The sequence below is a fragment of the Ovis canadensis genome, chromosome X (genome assembly GCF_042477335.2).
Source record: "Ovis canadensis isolate MfBH-ARS-UI-01 breed Bighorn chromosome X, ARS-UI_OviCan_v2, whole genome shotgun sequence".
Lineage (NCBI taxonomy): Eukaryota > Metazoa > Chordata > Mammalia > Artiodactyla > Bovidae > Ovis > Ovis canadensis.
Window position 1 is genome coordinate 136,587,542 of NC_091727.1, and position 23,178 is coordinate 136,610,719.

The window sequence follows — 23,178 nt, forward strand, 5'->3', positions numbered from 1 at the left end:
GAAAAGGGAGGAAAATTCAATAAATTACCATTTGATGCAATATTGGGGTGTCAGGAAACCTAGACTCACTGGAGAGTTATAGCCTATAATGTATACACATGCATTTCTTTGCTCACTAGCTGTGGGAGTCTGAAGAGGGAGAAACAGGCATCCAGACTAGCAGCAGGGTATATGAGAACCCTTACATCTTCCATCATATTTAACCAGGGAAGAGGGCGATCCTGTCAATCCTGTGCATGTGGTGCCCTTGGAACTCGAGCCTAGGATCCTTATTAGTGCTGTGCTGACTGCTGTAATTGTAGCATGTGGTGAGCATCCCATAACACTTAGCTCCTGGATACTTGTCTGAACCATTAGGTATGAGCATTATGGGTGCTATAATAGCACTGGAATTCCTGCAACTAAAAAGGAAACACATTTGGCTTGTACTTCATCTACAATCACTTACACTTAAGCTATTGATAGTTGATTGGGATCTGTAGACTGCTGGGCTTGTGCCATGGGACTTCTAAGCATATCTGATAGGTGGATCAGACAGTGAGGCTGTAGATTTTGGCAAGCAGTGGTTCCCATTAGTCAGGCTGACTGTATCTGACACAGAGATTCCAATTCACCAAGATGAAGCTTACTCCTTTTCTAGGCCTTGGCTGATGGCCCAGTGATATTAACATGAAGGACAGGAGAGGGCCAGTGTTAAACTAGACTGAGTTTCCAGTGAGCAAATAGTTGTGTGTTTTACTGAATACCCTTTGGATATTTTTTGGCAGACATAACATTCATGGCAACTTTTTTAGAATTTGAGGAAATCATAAGTCTTAAAATTTTATTTTACAATAAATGTTAACTATTCACTCTCCTAATAGGAAAATGTGGGCTCTATTTTAGGGTGTGCAGAATATGTAGTTGTACAAATAATATTCCTGTCCTCGAGTGTTTCTTGTAAGGGGTGCTGGTGAACATACTGGGCTAAGGAAATTCCAGACACAGCTGTTTCTAATATTCAGAGGGGCTCCCACAGAACCATCAGGCTTACTCTGAAGTTTCCTCGGTGGGAAGTAAGAAATGTCCCAGGGAACAGACCTTTTATCATATTGGTGGATTTTCTGTCAGAGACTTGGCCAGTGCTATTGTTTTTGATTGCCTCCCTGTAGCTTCCCTGGAGGTGTGAATTTCTAGGCAGAAAGATTTGATGCAGTGAGGAAAGGCTACAAAGCTATACGAAGAGAAACAAGGTCTGAGCAAAATGGTAAGACAAGAGGATGTTTTGGGCAGGGCAGAAATGAGTTGAATACTATGGAATGGAGACAAGGGAAACGAGACGAGAAAAGAGAAATGAGAATTAATTCATGAGAGCACTTATTATTTGCAGGTGCGAATAAAAGGTCCATTGAACTCCAGGGGAACCTTCCAGTATGCAATGCCTATGAATATGTTGAAATTTTGTGAAGACAATTCCATCTTAAATACACTGGGGGAGCTGAAAACCTGCAGTTCGTGGAATATTCTATCTGGTACATAATCAGTCTACTGTTCCCCTGCCTTGGATATTTTTGGGGGTGTGGCCAGAAGAAAGAAAATAGAACTGATGAAAAATTTCCTCGCAGGAGCGTTCAAGCACTTCCTTAAACAAAGGCGAGATGTCAACGTCCCCTAGTACTCTCCACAAACAACTTTTCTGAGAGCTCTCTTGACAATTCTCTTGCTTCCTCACACTTCCTAAGTAATTTCTGAAACACTTAGGTACCCTAATTAGTTTTACTTTTGAAAATGGAAGTTGGTTTGTGTTTTAAAAAAATCATCTGGACAGTCTGTGTCTAGTTGGGTGGTACAGAAGAAAGGCGAGCTCTTCTATGAATCTTTATTCCCTCTGTAAACACAGATGACCAGAAGGGAAGGCTGTTGTTAATGCTAATGCAGACCAGAAAAAAAGCTGTTATTTTCAGTCTGTTGAACAGTACAAAAATGCTTCTCAAGCACTGTGTTCGGATGTTTCTTTTTATTAGCCGTCACACAAGGAATTAAACTCATTTCAAACAGTTTGTTTTCCTACTCTTGTCTCCATAAAAACTCTTGTCTCCATGAAATCATTACTCATGAGTGGTTTCTTTGTTGAAATACCGCTGACCTCCCATATTGGAATGGATAACAGGGTGTTAAAAGTAGAAACTTTTCAGTTTGCATAAACTCTGGAAGAAGGGGGGTGGGGCAAAGATTCCCCAGGAGAATAAAACCATGGGTCAATGTCTTTGTTTGTTACTGTCCTATAAGTATCTCATCCAGGAAGCTATGTCAGCATTACAGTTCTGTGTGTGATTAAGAACAGCAAAGAGCTTGTTGAATGCCAGCAGGAGGTTTGAAAATATAATTTTGCATCTGCCCCATTCTTTTTTCCTTTCCAACCCTTTTCTACCCCCTGTCCCCAATCCAGGACCATTAGGATAGTTAAAGGAGTTGTGTCACGTCTTAATATGTGAGCAGATGATGACCCTTAGCTCTTCAGCTAGTCACCATTTGCATTTTGCTAAAAATGACTATTTTATCTGAAGTTTTAACAGCAAGATAGATTATTTGCTGTTCACTAACTGATAGAAGTAAAGGAAAAGAGATTGCAAAGTGGAATTAAGGGGATAAGAAAGCTCTGGGGCCAAAGAAGGCTTTTTTTCTTTAATTAATAATTTCCATTTACTCTTAGGACATTTTTATGCTAGAGTCCAACATCTTATATTAAACAAGTCTGCCCCTCCCTCTCTGTAATTGCCAAATTGGCATCTCAGATAATAGAAATCGTGCAGGTTTGAATGAAGCATCGAATTCTCTACTTCCGGTGCTCTCTTGTTTCCTGAACATAGAACTAGACTCCTCAGGGCTTCTTTAGCCAGAGCATGGCATTCCTTCATGTTTCCCAGACCCAGTCATGAAAGACTGGCATTTTAACCAGCAAGGGGCAAATGCAGTAAAACTGGAGTTCAGAAGATGCAATGTTTTGGAAAAACAGCTTATTCCAAATGTGTAAAGATACATGATCTGTACTAAATGGACAGAACATTTAAATTTAGCAGACTGGTTTTTAGTAATCTTTTGATTTGTTCTATTTATTTTTTTTTCCCAGCTTTACTAAGATACGATTGATGTGTCATTGTTTTAACTTGTGAATGGAGATGAGTATTCAGGGTGATGAGGACTAATAGTGGTGCTGGTGAATGTGTGGATGTACACATATGTGTATCTGTGATAGTTTTTTGTGGCTATAATTCAGGATTACTATGTATCAGCTCTTACATAGATTTTTTTCTAGAGCCATGTCAGAATGTCTTAACTCAGGTCATCTCAACCGAAAAACCTTCTGCTATTTCTGTATTCAGAGTTCAAACCAACTCAGAAAAAAGCCTTCACATCTGTGGTGCAGAGAGAATCCAAGACTTTCTTGATGCTTCAGATGGAGCAGCCGTTCTTTCTTTCCAAGTACAGTTGGGTCAGGAGGTTATACTGGAACCACTATGTGCTAAAATTGTAAAGAGTTTTTTCTTCCTAAAATGAGCAGCAAGACTAGTGTCTGGTGCCTTCAAATGATCAAGCTTCCTTAAAAACTTTATTACTTGGCCTTGCTTCTGAATTGGTCTAATCGCTTTTGAGGCAACACCCTGAAAAGTATAGCTTGGCTTCTCCTACTCGTATAACTGAGTTCAGTTCAGTTGCTCAGTCATGTCTGACTCTTTGCGACCCCTTGAACTGCAGCACACCAGGCCTCCCTGTCCATCACCAATTCCTGGAGTTTACCCAAACTCATGTCCATTGAGTCGGTGATGCCATCCAACCATCTCATCCTCTGTCATCCCCTTCTCCTCCTGCCTTCAATCTTTCCCAGCATCAGGGTCTTTTCAAATGAGTCAACTCTTCACATCAGGTGGCCAAAGTATTGGAGTTTCAGCTTCAACATCAGACCTTCCAATGAATATTCAGGACTGATTTCTTTTAGGATTGACTGGTTGGATCTCCTTGCAGTCCAAGGGACTCTCAAGAGTCTTCTCTAATACCACATTTCAAAAGCATCAGTTCTTTGGCATTCAGCTTTCTTTATGATTAAGTGGACAACTGGAAAAAGAATAATTCAAATTCTAAGGAAAAGAGCAAATGAATAAAATTGAGCATTGTCTGTGAAAGATGGATAATGACAGGTAAACACAGAAAATGGCATTTGATCCCTTCAATTCTGGTATTCATTATTCATAGTTATTATTAATAAATTCCAGCACAAATGTTAGGCCTGCACCCCAGTGACATATTTGCATTCATTTTAAGTTGACTTCTACCTGGTTTTGCAAACAAGGATTTAATGGTTTTGGTTATCTCTCACTCTCCCTTGCTGCCATATATATATATATATATTTTTTTTTTTTTTTTCATATACTGGCTTCTGTCCCTTTCACACTCACTATCTCCATCATCCATCTCATTCCCCCATCTAAGATTCATTCATTCTCTCTCTCTCTAATGTTTTAAGAAAAGAGATTTCTAACATGGAAAAGTGATATTTGAATTGAGTCCCCTAAGCAATCAATTTACTTTTAATTTGTCTGGAACGATGCTTTTCTTTGTTGCAATGAGGAAAGGTTGAAACTGCTGTAAAATTTATTAGCTTCTAGGCACATATTTGAAATGAATTTTTTTTAATGATTCTGCTGTTTGCTGTACCCAGAAGCAGTGTCATTGCAATTACAGTATTCCAGATGGTTGCTGAAGTTATGCTGAAATATCAAGATGATAGACTTTTCCTTTTGTTGGTAATGAATAATCCAACCTAGGTAGTTAATAGATATTAATCCCTCTGACACTCTTATTTGCTTCCAGTGACTATTTCTAATGATTCTTAGCTAGCTTATGATATGACACACACTATCTTTTTGAATCATTGCAAGAAACAGTGATTGGTTTATTGAGCACTTTATTTTTCAAACAGGAAGGAAGTGATTGGAGAATTACCGATGTTGCTTCTTAGCTTCTCCGCCCAGTAACAGGGACATTTTTGCAGTTGAGAATCTTTAAAGAATTTAGAAGTTACAGTTGCAAGATTTTTCATTGACTCATGTATAGCATTGCCTGTTCCACAAAACTATATGTCCTGGGACTTGATTGAAAGAAGTGTCAGTTCCTGTTAAGAACTCGAGCAGCTGGCTCCATTTTCTCCCACCAACATTAAATTTTCACTCAAAAAGGGAAGATTTTTCTTTTACCTAACATGCCCTGTCCCTCTTGCTTTCTGTACCAGCCTTATTTCTGCCATCTTCACAACCTATTGTGACCTATACCTAGAAACTTAAGACCAGAATAAAAGTGGCTTTTTTCTCATGCTAATGATGTATGTATCAGTGACTTCCTTATTTTTGATGAAAGAGTGAAACCGAGTTGGCAATAACATTGGATTCAGGGCTACTAAGTATCATCTAAAAGTTCTGTCTTCACAGTGACATAACCACCTGTATAATGTGTGAAATGGTCTGTTTTTTGTCTACACAAAGTCAAACATTTGGTTTGAACTCTTGCAGAAGTGATGAGGTGTGATAGCTGTCCCATGGATATAGGCTAAGAAACTTAATTCTGTGGATATGGTAGAATGAAACTCTCAAAAATGGTCCCTTTTTGCTCAGAGTTGCAGTATCTCAGTGTTCCTACTTTGGGGGAATAGTTCAGTGGTCTTCTGTGACACCTCGTATTTTACTTGTATAGCTTTTTCAAATGGTTGCTAAGCACCTCGATGAAGTGCAGCACTTAGTCAAATAATTTGCTCCACCATAGAAACCAAAATACAAACATTCCAACCTAGTCAATCTCTGCTTATTTCAGTCACTGTCAGTGCCTCTTATTTCTCTGTCTCAATTTTCTAGGCAGCCTTCTGCTTCATTTCCTTGCTCCCCATGCATCAGCACGAATGATTTGTACTTATACACATCTTGAAATCTTCTTTATGGATTGAATTGAATTGAGCCCCAGTACAAAAATGAAAACTCCAGAAACTATTGTGATTGCCAAAATTGCAACTTAGATTGTATGACTGTATATGCCATACTCTCATCTATCATAAATATTAAATTCTCAACCACTTATACTTCAATATGTTTTAACTTTGTCTCTCTGACCAGCTCAGCACTGAAGATTCCATTGAAGATAATTCAATTGCTTTGCATTCTGAAGGGGCATCTTTTTAATCTATTTTAATGTTGCATGTGAATTACAGGTGCATAGACTGTGAATGAGAGTAGAGGCCCACATACTATTTGGCATCACAGAGACCAAATATTGGGTGGCACTTGCTAACTGATGCTGATCTGCCAAATGGTCTAGGACAAGGTTGGAGTTCATCAGTCTTTTCAACCATCTTCTTTATTGCAAGCTAAAATTAAAGTTCACAGAATTCCTGCTGTTTAACTTGTTAGCCATCCTGAAAATGCCAACTTATGCTGATCAGGGCTGACTTTTCTCCCTGTCTGTCTCAGGAACTTTGTTCCCACACCCTATCCCCACCTTGCCTTTCCTGAGGTATCTCTGCCTCCAGACATTTCTAGTCCTGCTTACCCTATCAAACTCCCCTTTCCTGGTACCATTTACCCAGGGCTTTGATATATGACCAAAGATAATTTGATGATCTCAGTTTGACAGTGAATCCTCTTATTTTAACAAGGACCTTTAATGCCTGTACGTAGTAAATGAAAAATGTGGGAATCCCTCTTCATGGTCTAAGTGCTGTTTTACTGTATACTTCTTTGGCATCTGTCAAATAATACCACATAGGTGTTTTGAATGCTAAGCACAGTTCTGGCATCCTACCCCTTCTGCCTGTTGTCTGTGAGGCCATAGTGCCGTAGGTAGGGCTGCTGACTAGCAGGAGGCTAGGGAACAGGAGAACAGAGAGAAAGCATTAGGGAAGCACCAAAATGGTAGAAGATGCTGAGAGAAAAAGATGAGGAGAGTGAGAAAGAGACAAGGAGCTGTTTGTAGTGTATGTAATCTGTGATTTACTTCTTGTCACACTGGTTGGCTACAGGATAGCTTGGTGTCATTGGTTCATGAGTCTCTAGAAAACTCTCAGCCATCACTGGTGTAGCCTTGAATAGTTTACAGATGGAGCCCCATCTTTTCTTGCAGAAACTTTGAGTCCATTAGGAAATGAGCATAAACTCCCAGAATTACAGCTGGGGAAGGGTAGGGTTTTGGGAAGTTGTGATTTTTCAAAGTAAGCCCTTATTGAATTTTCAAAGATGCTCAAATGGTATCTAAATAACCCAAAGAAGCTCAGTCCTTAAGATGTCAGTCAGATAAAACTAAGATGCAATATCTGAAGCCTAGATGGTGTTTCCTGCTCTCTTTTCTTTCCCTCTCCCATCCCTCCTTTCCTTTTCCAGAGTCCCTTGCTACTCTGTTCACCTTGTTAAGTTATAAATAAAGGATGGATGTTTATCTCCTGACACTTTGCAGGCCTTAAAATATTTTAAGACTTATTTACAGAATAATTCTTTCGTTTGGTAATTCCCAAGCATATTTGACTTAAGCATTAATTCTTCATTGGGTATTTAAATTAGTTTTGCCAGGAAGAGCCAGCATCTGTGGTGGGTATTTGAACAATAGATTAATTTCATAAAATAGATGTTTCTGCTTATTGTATTGTTAACTTATCAGAGTACAGGCCCAATTAACTATTGTTAGAATTAAAAACTCCAAGGTACATGACAAATATTATTTTCAACTGGACATCAGAACCTAACAGATCTCTTGAAGATCTGCATGTAGTGTGTGGGAAGCCACTAAGAGGCTGAGATGACGCTTGACTTTTATGTTTCTCAAGTGTTCACTTCCTTTATTGTCTTCAGCAAAGCTACATAATTTTCTATGTAGGTTTTCATAGCATCTCTACTAAATAGAATATACTAGTTATTTCTGCTTTTAGGCATTGGGTTAGTGGTACAGTATCTGGTGTGGTGACCAAGATTCTCATTTTGTTGCTGTCACTTTTTCATTACTTTTTTCATTCAGTTAAAATGTTTTGTGAGTACCTGCTTTGTGCTGTGCCACTGGAATTCTATGTTGGCCTGAGAGGGAACAAAACATATGTAATCTTTGCTCATTTAGAGTTTACAAGCTGGCATTATATATATATATTAAACAACCAATTACAAGTATGATGAGTAATATAAAAGGAGATGGTATGAGACCTACCTTTTTCCCGGCTTGGAGAAATATCAATAACCTCACATATTCAAATGACACCACCCTTATGGCAGAAAGCAAAATGAAAGTGAAGGAGGGGAGTGAAAAAGCTGGCTTAAAACTTAACATTCAGAAAACTAAGATCATGGCTTCTGGTCCCATTACTTCATGGCAAATAGATGGGGCAACAATGCGAACAGTGACAGACTCTATTTTCTTGGGCTCTAAAATCACTGCAGATGGTGACTGCAGCCATGAAATTAAAAGATGCTTGCTCCTTGGAAGAAAAGCTATGACCAACCTAGACAGCATATTAAAAAGCAAGACATTACTTTGCCAACAAAGGTCCGTCTAGTCAAAACTATGGGTTTTCCAGTAGTCATGTATGGATGTGAGAGTTGGACTATAAAGAAAGCTGAGTGCTGAAGAACTGATGCTTTTGAACTGTGATGTTGGAGAAGACTCTTGAGAGTCCCTTGGACTGCAAGGAGATCCAACCAGTCAATCCTAAAAGAAATCAGTCCTGAATATTCATTGGAAGGTCTGATGTTGTAGCTGAAACTCCAATACTTTGGCCACCTGTTGCAAAGAACTGACTCATTGGAAAAGACTCTAATGCTGGGAAAGATTGAAGGCAGGAGGAGAAGGGGACGACAGAGGATGAGATGGTTGGATGGCATCACCAACTCAATGGACATGAGTTCGAGCAAGCTCCAGGAGTTGGTGATGGACAGGGAAGTCTGGCGTGCTGCAGTCTATGGGGTCACTAAGAGTCGGACATGACTGAGCGACTGGACCCAACTGATGGGGCCTACCTTAATCTAAGAAATCCGCGAAAGATTCCCTGAGGAAGTAACATTTAAGTTGAGACTTTAAGGATAATGTATCAGATATGAATAGTGTTTGATTGCTTGCAAAAAAAATCCCTTTTTCTCAACTAAGGAAAATAAATTATGAATTAAATAAGCATGCATGCTCAGTTGCTAAATTGTGTCTGACTCTTTTGTGACCCCATGGACTGTAGCCCACCAGGCTTCTCTGTCCACAGGATTCTCCAGGCAAAAAACTGGAGTGGGTTGCTATTTCCTTCTTCAGGGAGCCTTCCCAACCCTGGGATTGAACTCACATCTCCTGCACTTCAGGCAGATTCCTTATCACCATGGGAGCCCCTGAATTAAATAAGAGAGAGGCTTTTTTTCTCTTATTTAAAAGAAGTTCTGGTCTAGTAAGGTGGGGCTAGAGTATCTCCAATATCCCATAGTCCTTGTATCTTTTTACTCTGCTATTCATAGGCATGTGGCTTCCATCCTCAGAGTTGCCCCATGGTAGTAAGATGGATGCTATAGCTCTATCTATTGTGTCTCCATTTCAGATAGGACAAAGCAGGGAGGAATAAGGAGAAAGGTCCCCCAGCTAAGTCAGTTCCCCTCTTTTAAGGAGATTTTTTATATCCTACCTCCATAACATTGACTCACTCTTAGTTACATGGCCACCCCTATCTACAGAGAATACTGGAAAATGTAGATTTTTAGCTGGCACATTGCCAGTCTTAACCGGAGAGGGGTTCTGTTTCCAAGTATGGTGGTGGTTTGGTCACTAAGTTGTGTCTGACTCTGTGACCCCATAGACTGTAGCCTGCCAGGCTCCTCTGCCCAGGGGATTCTCCAGGCAAGAATACTGGAGTAGGTTGCCATTCCCTTCTCCCAGGGATCTTCCCAACCCAGGAATAAAACCAGGGTCTCCTGCATTGCAGGCAGGTTCTTTACCCACTGAGCTATGAGGGAAGCCCCATTTCTAGTATAAAAAATAGATATGAAAGTTTGGTAGGCAGTTTGTTATGCCTGCTTCAGATGTACGGGAATTAGGTAGGCCAAGAGGGGACACTTCTCAATAGCTATGTTTTTTTGATTAGGTTCATGTGATCAATTTTAATAGCATTTAACCACTTCATAATCATTGCCACAATCCCTTCCATTGTTTTTCATAAAAATGGCCCACTTTGATCATAGATTATTTTGCTTATGGTGTTATGCAGGGTAAGCTAAGTGAATAGATATGAGTACAATGCAGGAAGCTTTTCTGATTTATACATCACCTGTTTCTAGGTTATGTTATTGCTGTTACTTAGAAATAGCTAACTACTTGAGCTCTCAGGAACTGGAACTCACTTTAACTTTCCTTTTCTGCCTCATTGATTGCAGATCACTTTTGAGGAGGTAACACATTGCTCTTGTAACTCTTACCTTGAACTATTTTAGTCCTGGAGTTTTGTCTCTGATCATCGGGATCTTTGAGTTAATACAGCAAACTCTGAATCACAATACAGAGTGCCAGCATTATTGAACACATCCATTGTAACTGGACACCTATACAAACCCAACAGAGCCTCTCAGCTGTTCTATTGCACCAGGACTTTGAAAGTTTTAGCAAAGCCTGAGGTGATGTTTTCATCATTTTCTTTTTTTTTTCTTTTTTACTTTGGTTGGGACCTTTGGTAAGCTCTTTCTACAGTGTGGAAGCATATTGTTTGCCCACATCTGAAGAGACAGCAGTTTCATGTCCTGAAGAAGAGAGTAATTGCTGCAAAAAGTTTTGCTATTATCTACACAAAATAACATATTCTGTTCTTTTTCTATTTGAATTACTTCCTTATCCATTGTGACTTAGACATTGCTGCCCCTTAGGCCTCCTGTGTTCTCATAGGACTCATGTTTTAAGATTTAAAAAAATTTTTTTTTGGCTGGAAGTTTTGGGAGCCTCTCACCAAAGTCCCTAATGAAAAGTTGTGACCGAAAATTTATTTATTACTACCTAGATTGAAGAAGCTTTATCTTTTCTCTATATTAAAAAAATTGTCTAGAATAATTGGATCTGTTTTGAACTAAGGTGTTCTGTAGCCTCAAGATTCATGTTCTTTTCCAAACTTATGCATTCTCTTCATTTATTTATTTGCAGATCCTAGGGCAAATTCAGAAGCAGGGAAGACCAATGTGCAAATTCATGGTTCACCCCTAATCACGTGTGTATTTGAAATAAAGACAGCTGCTTTCATTCATCTGTACATGTTCATATGTTTAAATTTCTACAACTATGTATGGGTTCTAGAGTCTTATATTTTGCTTTGCCTAGGCTTAGGTTAAAACTTAGGTTAATACTTCTGGGCTTCCCCTGGTAGCTCAGTGGTAAGGAATACGCCAGCAATGCAGGAGCTGGAGGAGATGCAGGCTTGATCTCTGGGTTGGGAAGATCCCATGGAGAAGTGAATGGAAACTCACTACAGTATTGTTGCCTTGAGAACTCTAAGAACAGAGGAGCCTGGTGGGCTACATTCCTAGTGTCACAAAGAGTTGGGCATGACTGAAGCGACTTAGCACGCACACAGGTTAATACTTTCACAGAAAGATATAGCACGGTAAGTAAGTTCAGTCACTCAGTCATGTCCGACTCTTTGCAACCCCATGGACTGCAGCATGCCAGGCCTCCCTGTCTATCACCAACTCCTGGAGTTTACTTAAACTCATGCCAACTGAGTCGGTGATGCCATCCAACCATCACATCCTCTGTCGTCCCTTTCTCCTCCTGCCTTCAATCTTTCCCAGCAGCATCAGGGTCTTTTCAAATGACTCAGCTCTTCACATCAGGTGGCCAAAGTGTTGGGAGTTACAGCTTCAACATCAGCCCTTCCAGTGAATATTCAGGACTGATTTCCTTTAGGATTGACTGGTTGGATCTCCTTGCAGTCCAAGGGACTCTCAAGAGTCTTCTCCAACACCACAGGTCAAAAGCATCAGTTCTTTGGCACTCAGCTTTCTTTATAGTCCAACTCTCACATGCATACATGACTACTGGAAAAACCATAGCTTTGAGTAGATGGACCTTTGTTGGCAAAGTAGTATCTCTGCTTTTTAATATGCTGTCTAGGTTGGTCATAACTTTTCTTCCAAGGAGTAAGTGTCTTTTAATTTCATGGCTGCAGTCATCATCTGCAGTGATTTTGGAGCCCAAAAAATTAAAGTCTGATACTGTTTCCACTGTTTCCCCATCTATTTGCCATGAAGTGATGGGACCGGATGCCATGATCTTTGTTTTCTGAATGTTGAGCTTTAAGCCAACTTTTTCACTCTGCACTTTCACTTTCATCAAGAGGCTTTTTAGTTCCTCTTCACTTTCTGCCATAAGGGTGGTGTCATCTGCATATCTGAGGTTACTGATATTTTTCCCGGCAATCTTCATTCCAGCTTGTGTTTCTTCCAGTGAATTGTTAGCTTACCTCTATTTCACCTGGAGCCAGCATCTTGACAATTAACTTGTGATGATGCAAAATGGTTTCTCTCTCGTCTCATAGCTGAGTCCCTAGCCACAGTGTTACATGGTGGCAGGCATATGATCTGTATCAGGCCTAGGCAATTCCAGAAGTAGTCTCTTTGCCTTTTTCATCTGGTTTGTCATCACTGCTATTCTTAAAGGGACTTTGTGTCGTGACTTTCTCACTTTTAATGCACACTTAATTTCCTTACTAAACTGAAGGTTTGATTTTCAAAAGGTAATTCGTCTGCATTAAGGGCTTCCTTGGTGGCTCAGTGGTAAATAACCCACCTGCCAATGTAGGAGATCTGGGTTCGATCCCTGGGTTGGGAGGATCCCCTGGACCCACTCCAGCATTCTTACCTGAAGAATTGCATGGACAGAGGAGCCTAAGAGGCTACAGTCCACAGGGTCACAAATCAGTCAGACATGACTCAGCAACTAAACACACAACAACAATTCATCTACATTACATTTATGAATGTAGATTGCCTTGGGTTGGGAAGACACTTTCTTTCTGTCCACTTATATTCTCCATGTTTTCTTTCATATTTCATATGTCCATAAACACTAAAGCTAGGTTAGATTTTGTTTCAGTAGTATTGACACAAATGTCACTGAGTGTTGTTTGATACTAAAATGATAAACAGCAAGTCTTGTCTCTGCCCTTGGTAAGGATTTAAAGAAATAAAGAGATTAGATCTAAGCTAAGAGTGAGACATTGTGAGTAAATAAATCTTTTAGATTCAAGTCTTCACTTGCATGGGGTAAGAGCAGTGTACCTAATATGTACACGTAATTAATCCAAGAAAATTGCATATTATTCTCACTCTATAGGACTGAAGTGGGCTTAGTGAAATTGGTATGTAGGCTTAAACTAATTGCATTCCTGGGGTCCCTGAGTAAGTTTACCTTTTCCTCTTCCCTGAGAGTGATCTATTCACTTAGGCAGTGGGTCAGCTGAAAGCAAGTACTGTCTTTGCAGAGAAACTTCTGACATGACTAAGTTCCCTGCTCTGGTCTTCCTCAGTTCATAAGATCTCACAGGTGCCTGACTCTGGAGTCTTTGCCCTCTGTGTATGCTGGGGATCCAGGTCTCCTCACGTTCATTTGAAGCAGCCTACCATAGGGAATGGAGAAGGAAATGGCAACCCATTCCAAGATTCTTGTCTGAAAAATTCCAGAGGACAGGACAGAGCAGCCTGTCAGGCTACAGTCATAAGGAGTCAGACATGACTGAGTGACTATCACTCACTCAGCATAGGGAAGGAGAACTGTGCATGGATTGGGGGTGACGCGTGGATGGCATTCTCTTACTGAATTGTGTTGAAAAAAGACCTACATCTTCAAATTTTAAGACAACCACTTGAAACTCAAAACTTGAGACTTAAAAGAGCTTTATTTTGAACCTATTGAGAATATTCTCCTAGATTGTAGTTCATCACTGCTCTGCCCTGGGAGTATGAGCAATATCAGTCTGAAGTTCACCTGGGATTTCCTCTTCATAGCTGGTCATATGGCTGCAGTTTCAGGGTTCAAAGGCTAAGAGCTCTATGCCTCCTTGCCTTAATTTTGGACAAAATGGCCAGGGATCCCATAACCTTCTGAACATTTTTTTTCTTTTCTTCCTTCTCTCTCTCTCCCTTCCTCCCTACCTGCCTCTCCAGACTTCTAGGGAACTCTTACTCAGAATTGTAGATGGGGAAGTTAGTTATTGGACTGGTCCTCCAGTTGCACCTCTTTATTCTCTACCTCCAAACAAATAGACTAATTTTTTACAGGTATTACTTCGAGAGTTACAAGATAGGCCTCAGAGGAAATGTTGAAGAAGAAACATATTTGGGAAAACTCTGAGGTGTGAATTCTGTCCTACTATAGGGATCCTGGGGTCTTCTGGAGAAAGCACTAGATTTGAATGAAAAAATGTGGGTGATCAGCTATAGACTCTTTCACTCATAATGTTTGGGTCTACACTAAGTGTTTCCCACGTATATCCCAACATGTTTCCCATACTTTCAGCCTCCCAGGAACACACATGTTTTGAATGATGATAAATCATCAGTTCAATTCAGTTCAGTTCATTTCAGTTGCTCAGTTGGGTCTGACTCTTTACAGCCCCTTGGAATAAAGCAGGCCAGGACTCCCTGCCCATCACCAACTCCCAGAGTTTACTCAAACTCATGTCCATTGAGTCAGTGATGCCATCCAAACATCTCGTCCTCTGTGGTCCCCTTCTCCTACCGCCTTCAATCTTTCCGAGCATCAGGGTCTTTTCCAATTAGTCAGTTCTTCATATCAGGTGGCCAAAGTATTGTAGCTTCAGCTTCAGCATCAGTCCTTCCAATGAATTTTCAGGGTTGATTTCCTTTAGGATGGACTGGTTGGATCTCCTTGCAGTCCAAGGGACTCTCAAGAGTCTTCTCCAACACCACAGGTCAAAAGCGTCAGTTCTTTGGTGCTCAGCTTTCTTTATGGTCCAGCTCTCACATTCATACATGACTACTGGAAAAACCATAGTTTTGACTAGATGGACCTTTGTTGGCAAAGTAATGTCTTTGATTTTTAATATGCTGTCTAGGTTGGTCATAACTTTTCTTCCTAGGAGTAAGCATCTTTTAATTTCATGGCTGTAGTCACCATCTGCAGTGATTTTGAAGCCCCTCAAAATAAAGTCTATCACTGTTTCTGCTGTTTCTCCATCTATTTCCCATGAAGTGATGGGACCAGATGCCATGATCTTAGTTTTCTGAATGTTGAGCTTTAAGCCAACCTTTTCACTCTCCTTGTTCACTTTCATCAAGAGGTTCTTTAGTTCTTCTTTCCTTTCTGCCATAAGGGTGGTGTCATCTGTATATTTGAGATTATTGATATTTCCAGGTTGTGCATTATCCAGCCCAGTGTTTCTCATGACGTGCTCTGCATATATGTTAAATAAGCAGGGTGACAATATACAGCCTTGACGTTCTCCTTTTCCTATTTGGAACCAGTCTGTTGTTCCACGTCCAGTTCTAACTGTTGCTTCCTGACCTGCATACAGATTTCTCAAGAGGCAGGTCAGGTGGTCTGGTATTCCCATATATTTAAGAATTTTCCAGAGTTAGTTGTGGTCCACACAGTCAAAGACTTTGGCATAGTTAATAAAGCAGAAGTAGATATATTTCTGAAACTCTCTTGCTTTTTCGATGACCCAACAGATGTTGACAATTTGATCTCTGGTTCCTCTGCCTTTTCTAAATCCAGCTTCATCATCTGGAAGTTCACAGTTCATGTACTGTTGAAGCCTGGCTTAGAGAATTTTGAGCATTACTTTACTAGCGTGTGAATGAGTGCAATTGTGCAGTAGTTTGAGCATTCTTTGGCATGGCCTCTCTGTGGTTGGAATGAAAACTGACCTTTTCCAGTCCTGTGGCTACTGCTGAGTTTTCCAGATTTGCTGGCATATTGAGTGCAGCACTTTGACTGCGTCATCTTTTAGGATTTGAAATAGCTCAACTGGAATCTATCACCTCCACTAACTTTGTTCATAGTGATACTTCCTAGGGCCCACTTGACTTCACATTCCAGGATGTCTGACTCTATGTGAGTGATCACACCATTGTGATTATCTGGAGGGTGAAGATCTTTTATGTACAGTTCTTCTGTGTATTCTTGCCATCTGTTAATATCTTCTGCTTCTCTTATGTCTGTACCATTTCTGTCCTTTATTGTGCCAGTCTTTGCATGAAATGTTCCCTTGGTATCTCTAATTTTCTTGAAAAGATCTCTAGTCTTTCCCATTCTATTGTTTTCTTCTATTTCTTTGCATTGATCACTGAGGAAGGCTTTCTTATCTCTCCTTGCTATTCTTTGGAACCCTGCATTCAAATGAGTGTATCTTTCCTTTTCTCCTTTGCCTTTCATTTCTCTTCTATTCACAGCTATTTGTAAGGTCTCATCAGATAACCATTTTGCCTTTTTGCATTTCTATTCCTTGGGGATGATCTTGATCCCTGCCTCCTGTACAATGTCATGAACCTCCATCCATAGTTCTTCAGGCACTCTGTCTGTCTATCAGATCTAATCCCTTGAATCTATTTATCACTTCCACTGTACAATCATAAGGGATTTGATTTTGGGCATACGTGAATGTTCTAGTGGGTTTCCATACTTTCTTCAATGTATGAATTTGGCAATAAGGAGTTCATGGTCTGTGCCATAGTCAGCTCCTGGTCTTATTTTTGTTGACTGTATAGAAGTTCTCCATCTTTGGCTGCAGAGAATATAATCAATCTGATTTTGGCATTGACCATCTGGTAATGTCCATGTGTAGAGTCTTCTCTTGTGTCATTGGAAGAAGGTGTTTGCTATGATCAGTGCATTCTCTTGGCAAAACTCTGTTAACCTTTGCCCTGCTTCATTCTGTACTCCAAGGCCAAATTTGCCTGTTACTCCAGGTATTTCTCAACTTCCTACTTTTGCATTCCAGTCCCCTATAATGAAAAGGACATCTTTTAGGGGTGTTAGTTCTAGAAGGTCTTGTGAGTCTTCATAGAACTGTTCAGTTTCAGCTTCTTCAGCATTACTGGTCGGGGCATAGACTTGAATGAGCATGATATTGAATGGTTTGCCTTGGAAACAGAGTTCATTCTTTCATTTCTGAGATTGCATCCAAGTACTGCATTTCCGACTCTTGTTGACTATGATGGCTACACCATTTCTTCTAAGGGCTTCTTGCCCACAGTAGTAGATATAATGGTCATCTGAGTTAAATTCACCCATTCCAGTCCATTTCAGTTTGCTGATTCCTAAAATGTCAATGTTTACTCTTGCCATCTCCTCTTTGACACCTCCAATTTGCCTTGATTCATGGACCTAACATTCAAGGTTCCTATGCAGCATCAGACTTTACTTCCATCACCAGTCACATCCACAACTCTGTGTTGTTTTTGCTTTGGCCCCGTCTCTTCTTTCTGGAGTTATTTCTCTACTGATCTCCAGTAGCATACTTGGCACCTACTGATCTGGGGAGTTCATCTTTCATTGTCCTATCCTTTTGCCTTTTCATACTGTTCATGGGGTCCTCAAGGCAAGAATACTGAAGTGGTTTTCCATCCCCTTCTCCAGTGGACCACATTTTGTCAGAACTCTCCACTATGACCCACCCGTCTTGGGTGGCCCTGCACAGCATGGCTCATAGTTTCATTGAGTTAGACACAGCTGTGGTCTGTGTGATCAGATTGGTTAGTTTTCTGTGATTGTTATTTTCAGTCTGTCTGCTCTCTGATGGAGAGTTCTGGTGACTAGGTGGTGGGATTAATGGTGACGTCCTCCAAGAGGGCTTATGCCGTACCCGGGTCTGCTGCACCAGAGCCCCTGCCCCTGCAGCAGTCCACTGCTGACCCATACCTCCATAGGAGACACTCACACACAGTTTTGTCTCAGTGTCTGTGGGGTCTCTGGATCCTGGTGCACACAAGTCATCAGGTGGCAGCAATGAAAGTTTACAGGGAAGAGGCAGAGAAACGGCTTTGACAAACCCTTGTTTTTCAGAGGTGGTCAGGCATTCCTGACGTGGAAGTGTGCTGGAGTTTGTGGGAGCTTTGTCCTATGTATGAAGAAGGCACTTATCTCCTTGGTGATAATGCTTATTTGTTATTTGGTTCCAACTCTACAAAATTCGGAGAGTTTCATTCTCCAGCATTGAAAGGGGGCTTAAACTGGCCATCTTAAAGATAAGTCAGCAAATTGTGTCCAGGTATACTGAAGGAGGTCTTATCTTTGGCTGTTTTTTCTGTAATTTAGGTCAAAAGCCATTTCCAGAGTCATGCTGAAATCTGAACTCAGCCTGGATTAAGCCTTGACATTTAGCTGCTTCTAACACTTTTTCTCCAAATGATGAAATATACACTCATTTCAACCATTATTTCTTGAGCCTCCTCCCAAGTACCCCTTTACCAAAATAACTTCTGGTAAATGAGGCAGAGAATTATCTCTTTGCTGTGTCATTTACTCTAAAAACTCAAGAAAAATGCTAAAAAATAGAAATACAATTGTAAAGGAAGGTGTGTTGTATGTAGACTAATATCAGGCAAGTCCCTGAATTGCAGACTTCTTCCTGCAAAAAAAAGCACTCATAGCACATATTTCCAACTTTTTTTGATGTATATTTTTTTGTCTTTGCAATCTCTTATTGTCTCCCTACCTCTTCCAGTCCTACCCCAAGGATATCTATAAATGTTAAGCTGCTCATACTTTGATGCATTGTGCAGTGTGATATGAAAAATTTTACTAGGTCATCCTCATGCAAGAATGTAACATAAATATAAATTGATCTGAAAAACTAGAGCTCTAAACCAGACATTAACAGTTTTCCAATGGACAGGTAGAAGTTAACCCTGAGTCCATACTTTAGTGAAGCCCATATAGAAAGCTTTTCTGAGAGCCCAATTAAAACCTTAACTCTAAATGAACCTGGGATAAAATGAGAAAAACACGTCTTACCATTAATTATGAATTTTGTGTGCTAAGATCATCTATGATAGGGTTAAAGTAATCCAGGAAGAAATTATGTTAAGAAATATGACCCAAATGAAATTGCAGATAAGAAAAATAAGAAGGAATGGCTAGCTGAGTATTAATTAAATGATGTTCAACCCATGAGGGATGTGTACATAAGGCCAGGTGTAGCTTCTGGATCAGACTGAAGGAAGAGATCTCAGTATATTCTTTCTCATGGGAAATCTAAGTCATGTAAAGGGTTTAGTGAGAAGATTGGCTGGTGAGACTGGTGGCCAAAAAAAGTGATGTGATTGGGTTTTCAAAGAGTATGTTACTAATCTAAAACTAAGCATTGAATACCATTCACAAGTAGGGTAGGAATGTGGTTGACAGTGCTATTACTCCAAAACATGGCCAAGACTTCTCAGTATATCTGCTAGAACCTGTTTCAAACACAGTTGATTTTTAGCAGGAATTGTTGATAAAATGCTGAGTCTCAGCACCTTTACCATCAGATAAACTTTTTAAAAAATAAAATTTTTCATCATAGTGTGTTCCCCTTTAGGTTTTTAGTTTTGTCAGCAGTGGAAGCAGCAACAAAAATAATCATAAAAAAGGCAGGAGAGTGTTTAGGGGGGAGATCTACAGCTTTTTAAAAATCCAATTCTTCACACTTGTCCCAAAAGGCAATAAAGGACTATCTAAAAGTGTCATTTCCCCAAAGGATCTCTGGGTACCTAAGAAACCTGAGCACTGGGAAGTAACGATGATTCCTGGGAAAAGCTGATGAAATTGACATTTTTAATTTTCTCCAAACAGATCAGAATGAAGGATTTCATTGCAGGGAAGAATGCCGGATTCTTGGCCACTCTGACAGGTGCTGGATGCCCCGGAACCCCATGCCCACCTGCTCCAAGTCCCCTGAGCATGTGAGGAACATCATCACGCTGTCCATCGAAGCTACTGCTGCTGATGTTGAAGCTTATGACGACTGCGGCCCCACCAAGCGGACTTTCGCCACCTTTGGAAAGGATGTCAGCGACCACCCAGCTGAGGAGAGGCCCACCCTCAAAGGGAGAAGGACTGTTGATGTGACCACCTGTAGCCCCAAGGTCACCAGCGCTATCCGGGAGGCGGGCAATGGCTGTGAGGCTATTAGCCCTGTCACCTCCCCTCTGCACCTCAAGAGCCCTCTGCCTACCAAGCCTTCTGTGTCTTACACTGTCGCCCTGGCACCCCCTGCCCGTGATCTGGAGCAGTATGTCAACAATGGTCCTTCTCGTCCCTCTGAAGCTGAACCCCGTGGAGCTGATGGCGAGAAAGTCGTGCATGAGGTCAACCCCATTCTGAAGGAAGGTCGAGACAAAGAGTCTCCTGGTGCGAAGCGTCTGAAGGATATCATTCTCTAAATCAGTTCTGGGGAAGAAGAAAGAGAGAAACCATGCTGGCTAGCTAAGAAGCAGTAGCTGATCCTTGTAATTGTTCACCAATGGTTGGTTCTTGAGTGGCTGTATTTCAGAGCTTTCCCTAAATGTATTGTTTATAAATGACTATCAATCTGTGACAATCCCTCTCGTTTCAACAGGCAGCAGGGGTGTTCCGTTGGAGCAAATTAGCTTTGGCTTGAGTCGTTCATGAGGCCTTGATGTTGGGGAAACAGAGACAAATTCAGTTGTGAAAAGTATTATGTATTAAGTGTTTGAATTTATATATTTTTCTATGTCAAAATTATAATAAAAATTACCATTGTTTGTGGAGGATTACATTTAAAAAAAGCAAAAAAAAAAAAAAAGGCTCTGGACACCTTTAATAAGTTTGCCACTGTTTTGTAGTGTAGACAAGTTAATGGTCATTTATTGTGTACTATTCATTGATTTGGTGATGTGAAATTGAGTCCCCAAATGGTTGTTTCTGAAGCTCGAGTACTTTCCAATGCCGCTACTTTGCTGTGGACACCCCTGCTTTAAAGAACCCTTTTGCTAGCTGTGCTATTGTCGTATTTGATATTGCAAATTGCTACGTGTGTGGTGGTGGCAAAAGGCTTATAGAAATTGGTGTTTTTTTCTTAAAAAAAAAAAAAAAACTACAGACAAAACAAAGTGCAAACAACTGAGATGGCAAGTGAGTGAGTAATGCCGCATATATAGGCTGAGTCCTTGGAGGGTGCTCATTCGCATAGGGTACCCGCAGAATGGTTGCTCACCACGTTGCAGAGTATTTTTCCTGACTTTCAGGCTTCTGCCCAGATCCATGATAGATCATTACAGAAAGTCATTTTTGGATATTCTGCTATCTAATTTGCAGTTGTCAGAAATATTGTGCTGAAAATTTTATGAGATCAATTTTTCTGATTTTCAGGCCCTGAACAGGAAAGTTGCTCCTGAAGTTATCAGTTTCCAGGTTTAGAAATTCCCTATCTCCAATCATCTAAAACTCAAAAAGACTGAATCTATTTTGGATTTTAAATCAGCATCCTTTCAGACACATACTTCCTGATTCAGTGCTTCCCAAACACGATTAGAAATTAGAGTGCAAAGCACGTCATGGACTGGAATTGAGAACTCCATGTGGCTCTGTATCATAGGAGTATAAATAGGAACCGAGGAAGCAGTACAAAGTATATGTTTAGGAAAAGACAGGTAACAGATAACAGCATCCCTAATCCAATTATCGTGCCTTCTGAATGGAGACACTTGGACACTTGAACTCGTATTTATGAGTGATACATTTTTTAAATTGAAAATGTGAACAGGAAACTATTAAAATAAAAATCCTTTAGATTTAGCCAACTCTTTGCTGTAGGCTAGGAATACACCATTTTTATTAATAAGTTTGTTACACACATTCTTTCTCGGTTTGTTTAACATTCCTCAAACTCCCCTGTTTATTAACTGTCTATTAATATTCACTAGCCGACATAGTATTCTTGCAGCCTAAGAGTTCATAATTTAAAAACAAATATGTCACCTTTGCTCTGTCTTGGTTTTAAAAGAGTTGTTTCTAGAGAAACAAGTTTTGTGGTTATGTTCGAATTTGTTTCACTTTTTGAAATTCAAGAATACACAAAGAAAAAGGCTTAGAGTATTAAGAATGCAAAAGACGATTTATTTTCTTAAGTTAGGTAGATAAGTCCACTCTTTTAAATGTTTTAGTTATTTTTGCCTGAGTTCCTGCTTTATACATTAACTGGGAACATTTTCTTTTGTGGAAAGGAGGGTTTGAGGGAGGGGGCTGGGTAAGGCAGTGGGAATGGGGTTAGTAGGGGAGAATATTTCTGAAAAAGAAGTTATAAATGAAGCTACAAATTCATCCTTATTTCTTATTCAGTGCTGAATACTACCTCATACAGAATATTGGTGTGACTGCAAATTTCCCCCTGAAACTGACACAATTAGAAATCAATTATCATAGCATCTTCATTTTGGCTCATTTAATTCTCTCACTTTTTCCCCTTTAACTCATTTCATTTTAGTAGTAGATTGTGAATTAAGTATTTATTTGTTGGCAAGTGAATAGTTTATTTAGCATGTTAAAACTTAACTTTTTTTGTCAATTTAATTTATGATGGCTGCCCATAGAATTTAGACTGTTCCTCCACTGATCCATCCAGATGTTAGCTATACTGTTAGCTACCACCTCACTTTCAAGTCAGATTTGACAGCTTTTGTACAGGTGTATTTCTTATGTGCTCAGTGGGGATGAGGGAGCTGAAAAGATCGTGGCAAGTGAGAACATTCAATGTTATGTGGCCACTGGCTGCCATGTCTCTTACCAGCCAAATTGAAAATGGTCACTGTAGCGGTGACATTGATTCTGCTTCTCCCTTATGTTCACCCCCCCCCCCCATTTTTTTTTCCAGAATTCAGTTTCAAGCAATAGACCAATCCTTTTTCCTTCTCAAAATACTTTGTTCACAATGGGCAGTCAGATATTTTTTGGCTTCCAAATCCTTTACTGAGTTTGTTCAGAGAATTTCCCTCATTAAGAAAATATCTTTTTTTCCCCTCTACAGTTGTCTGATGTATACATCCTCCCAGAAGCACAAGTGCATCCTAGGAGGGCTTTGTATGCTGGTTTTATAGTCAGGCTGTGCCTGCAAAAAGAAATTTTGTGCAAGCATCCTAACTTTCCCTTTTGGTTCATGTTTTTCTCTCCTTTCCAACATGTCTGATGAAAAGCCACAAAGGCCAGAGGGCC

General features: G+C 40.2%; 1 protein-coding gene across 2 annotated transcripts in view; it reads left to right on the forward strand.

The window, feature by feature from the left end:
- The window catches only part of PCDH19 (protocadherin 19), a 125,579-nt gene extending 104,515 nt beyond the window's left edge, over positions 1-21,064 (forward strand). For both annotated transcript variants that reach the window (XM_070291063.1, XM_070291062.1), the window contains one exon: positions 19,801-21,064. In XM_070291063.1, coding sequence (XP_070147164.1) covers positions 19,801-20,390 — 590 coding nt within the window. In that variant the 3' untranslated portion in view covers positions 20,391-21,064. The remainder of the gene's footprint in view (positions 1-19,800) is intronic.
- Positions 21,065-23,178: the final 2,114 nt, after the last annotated feature.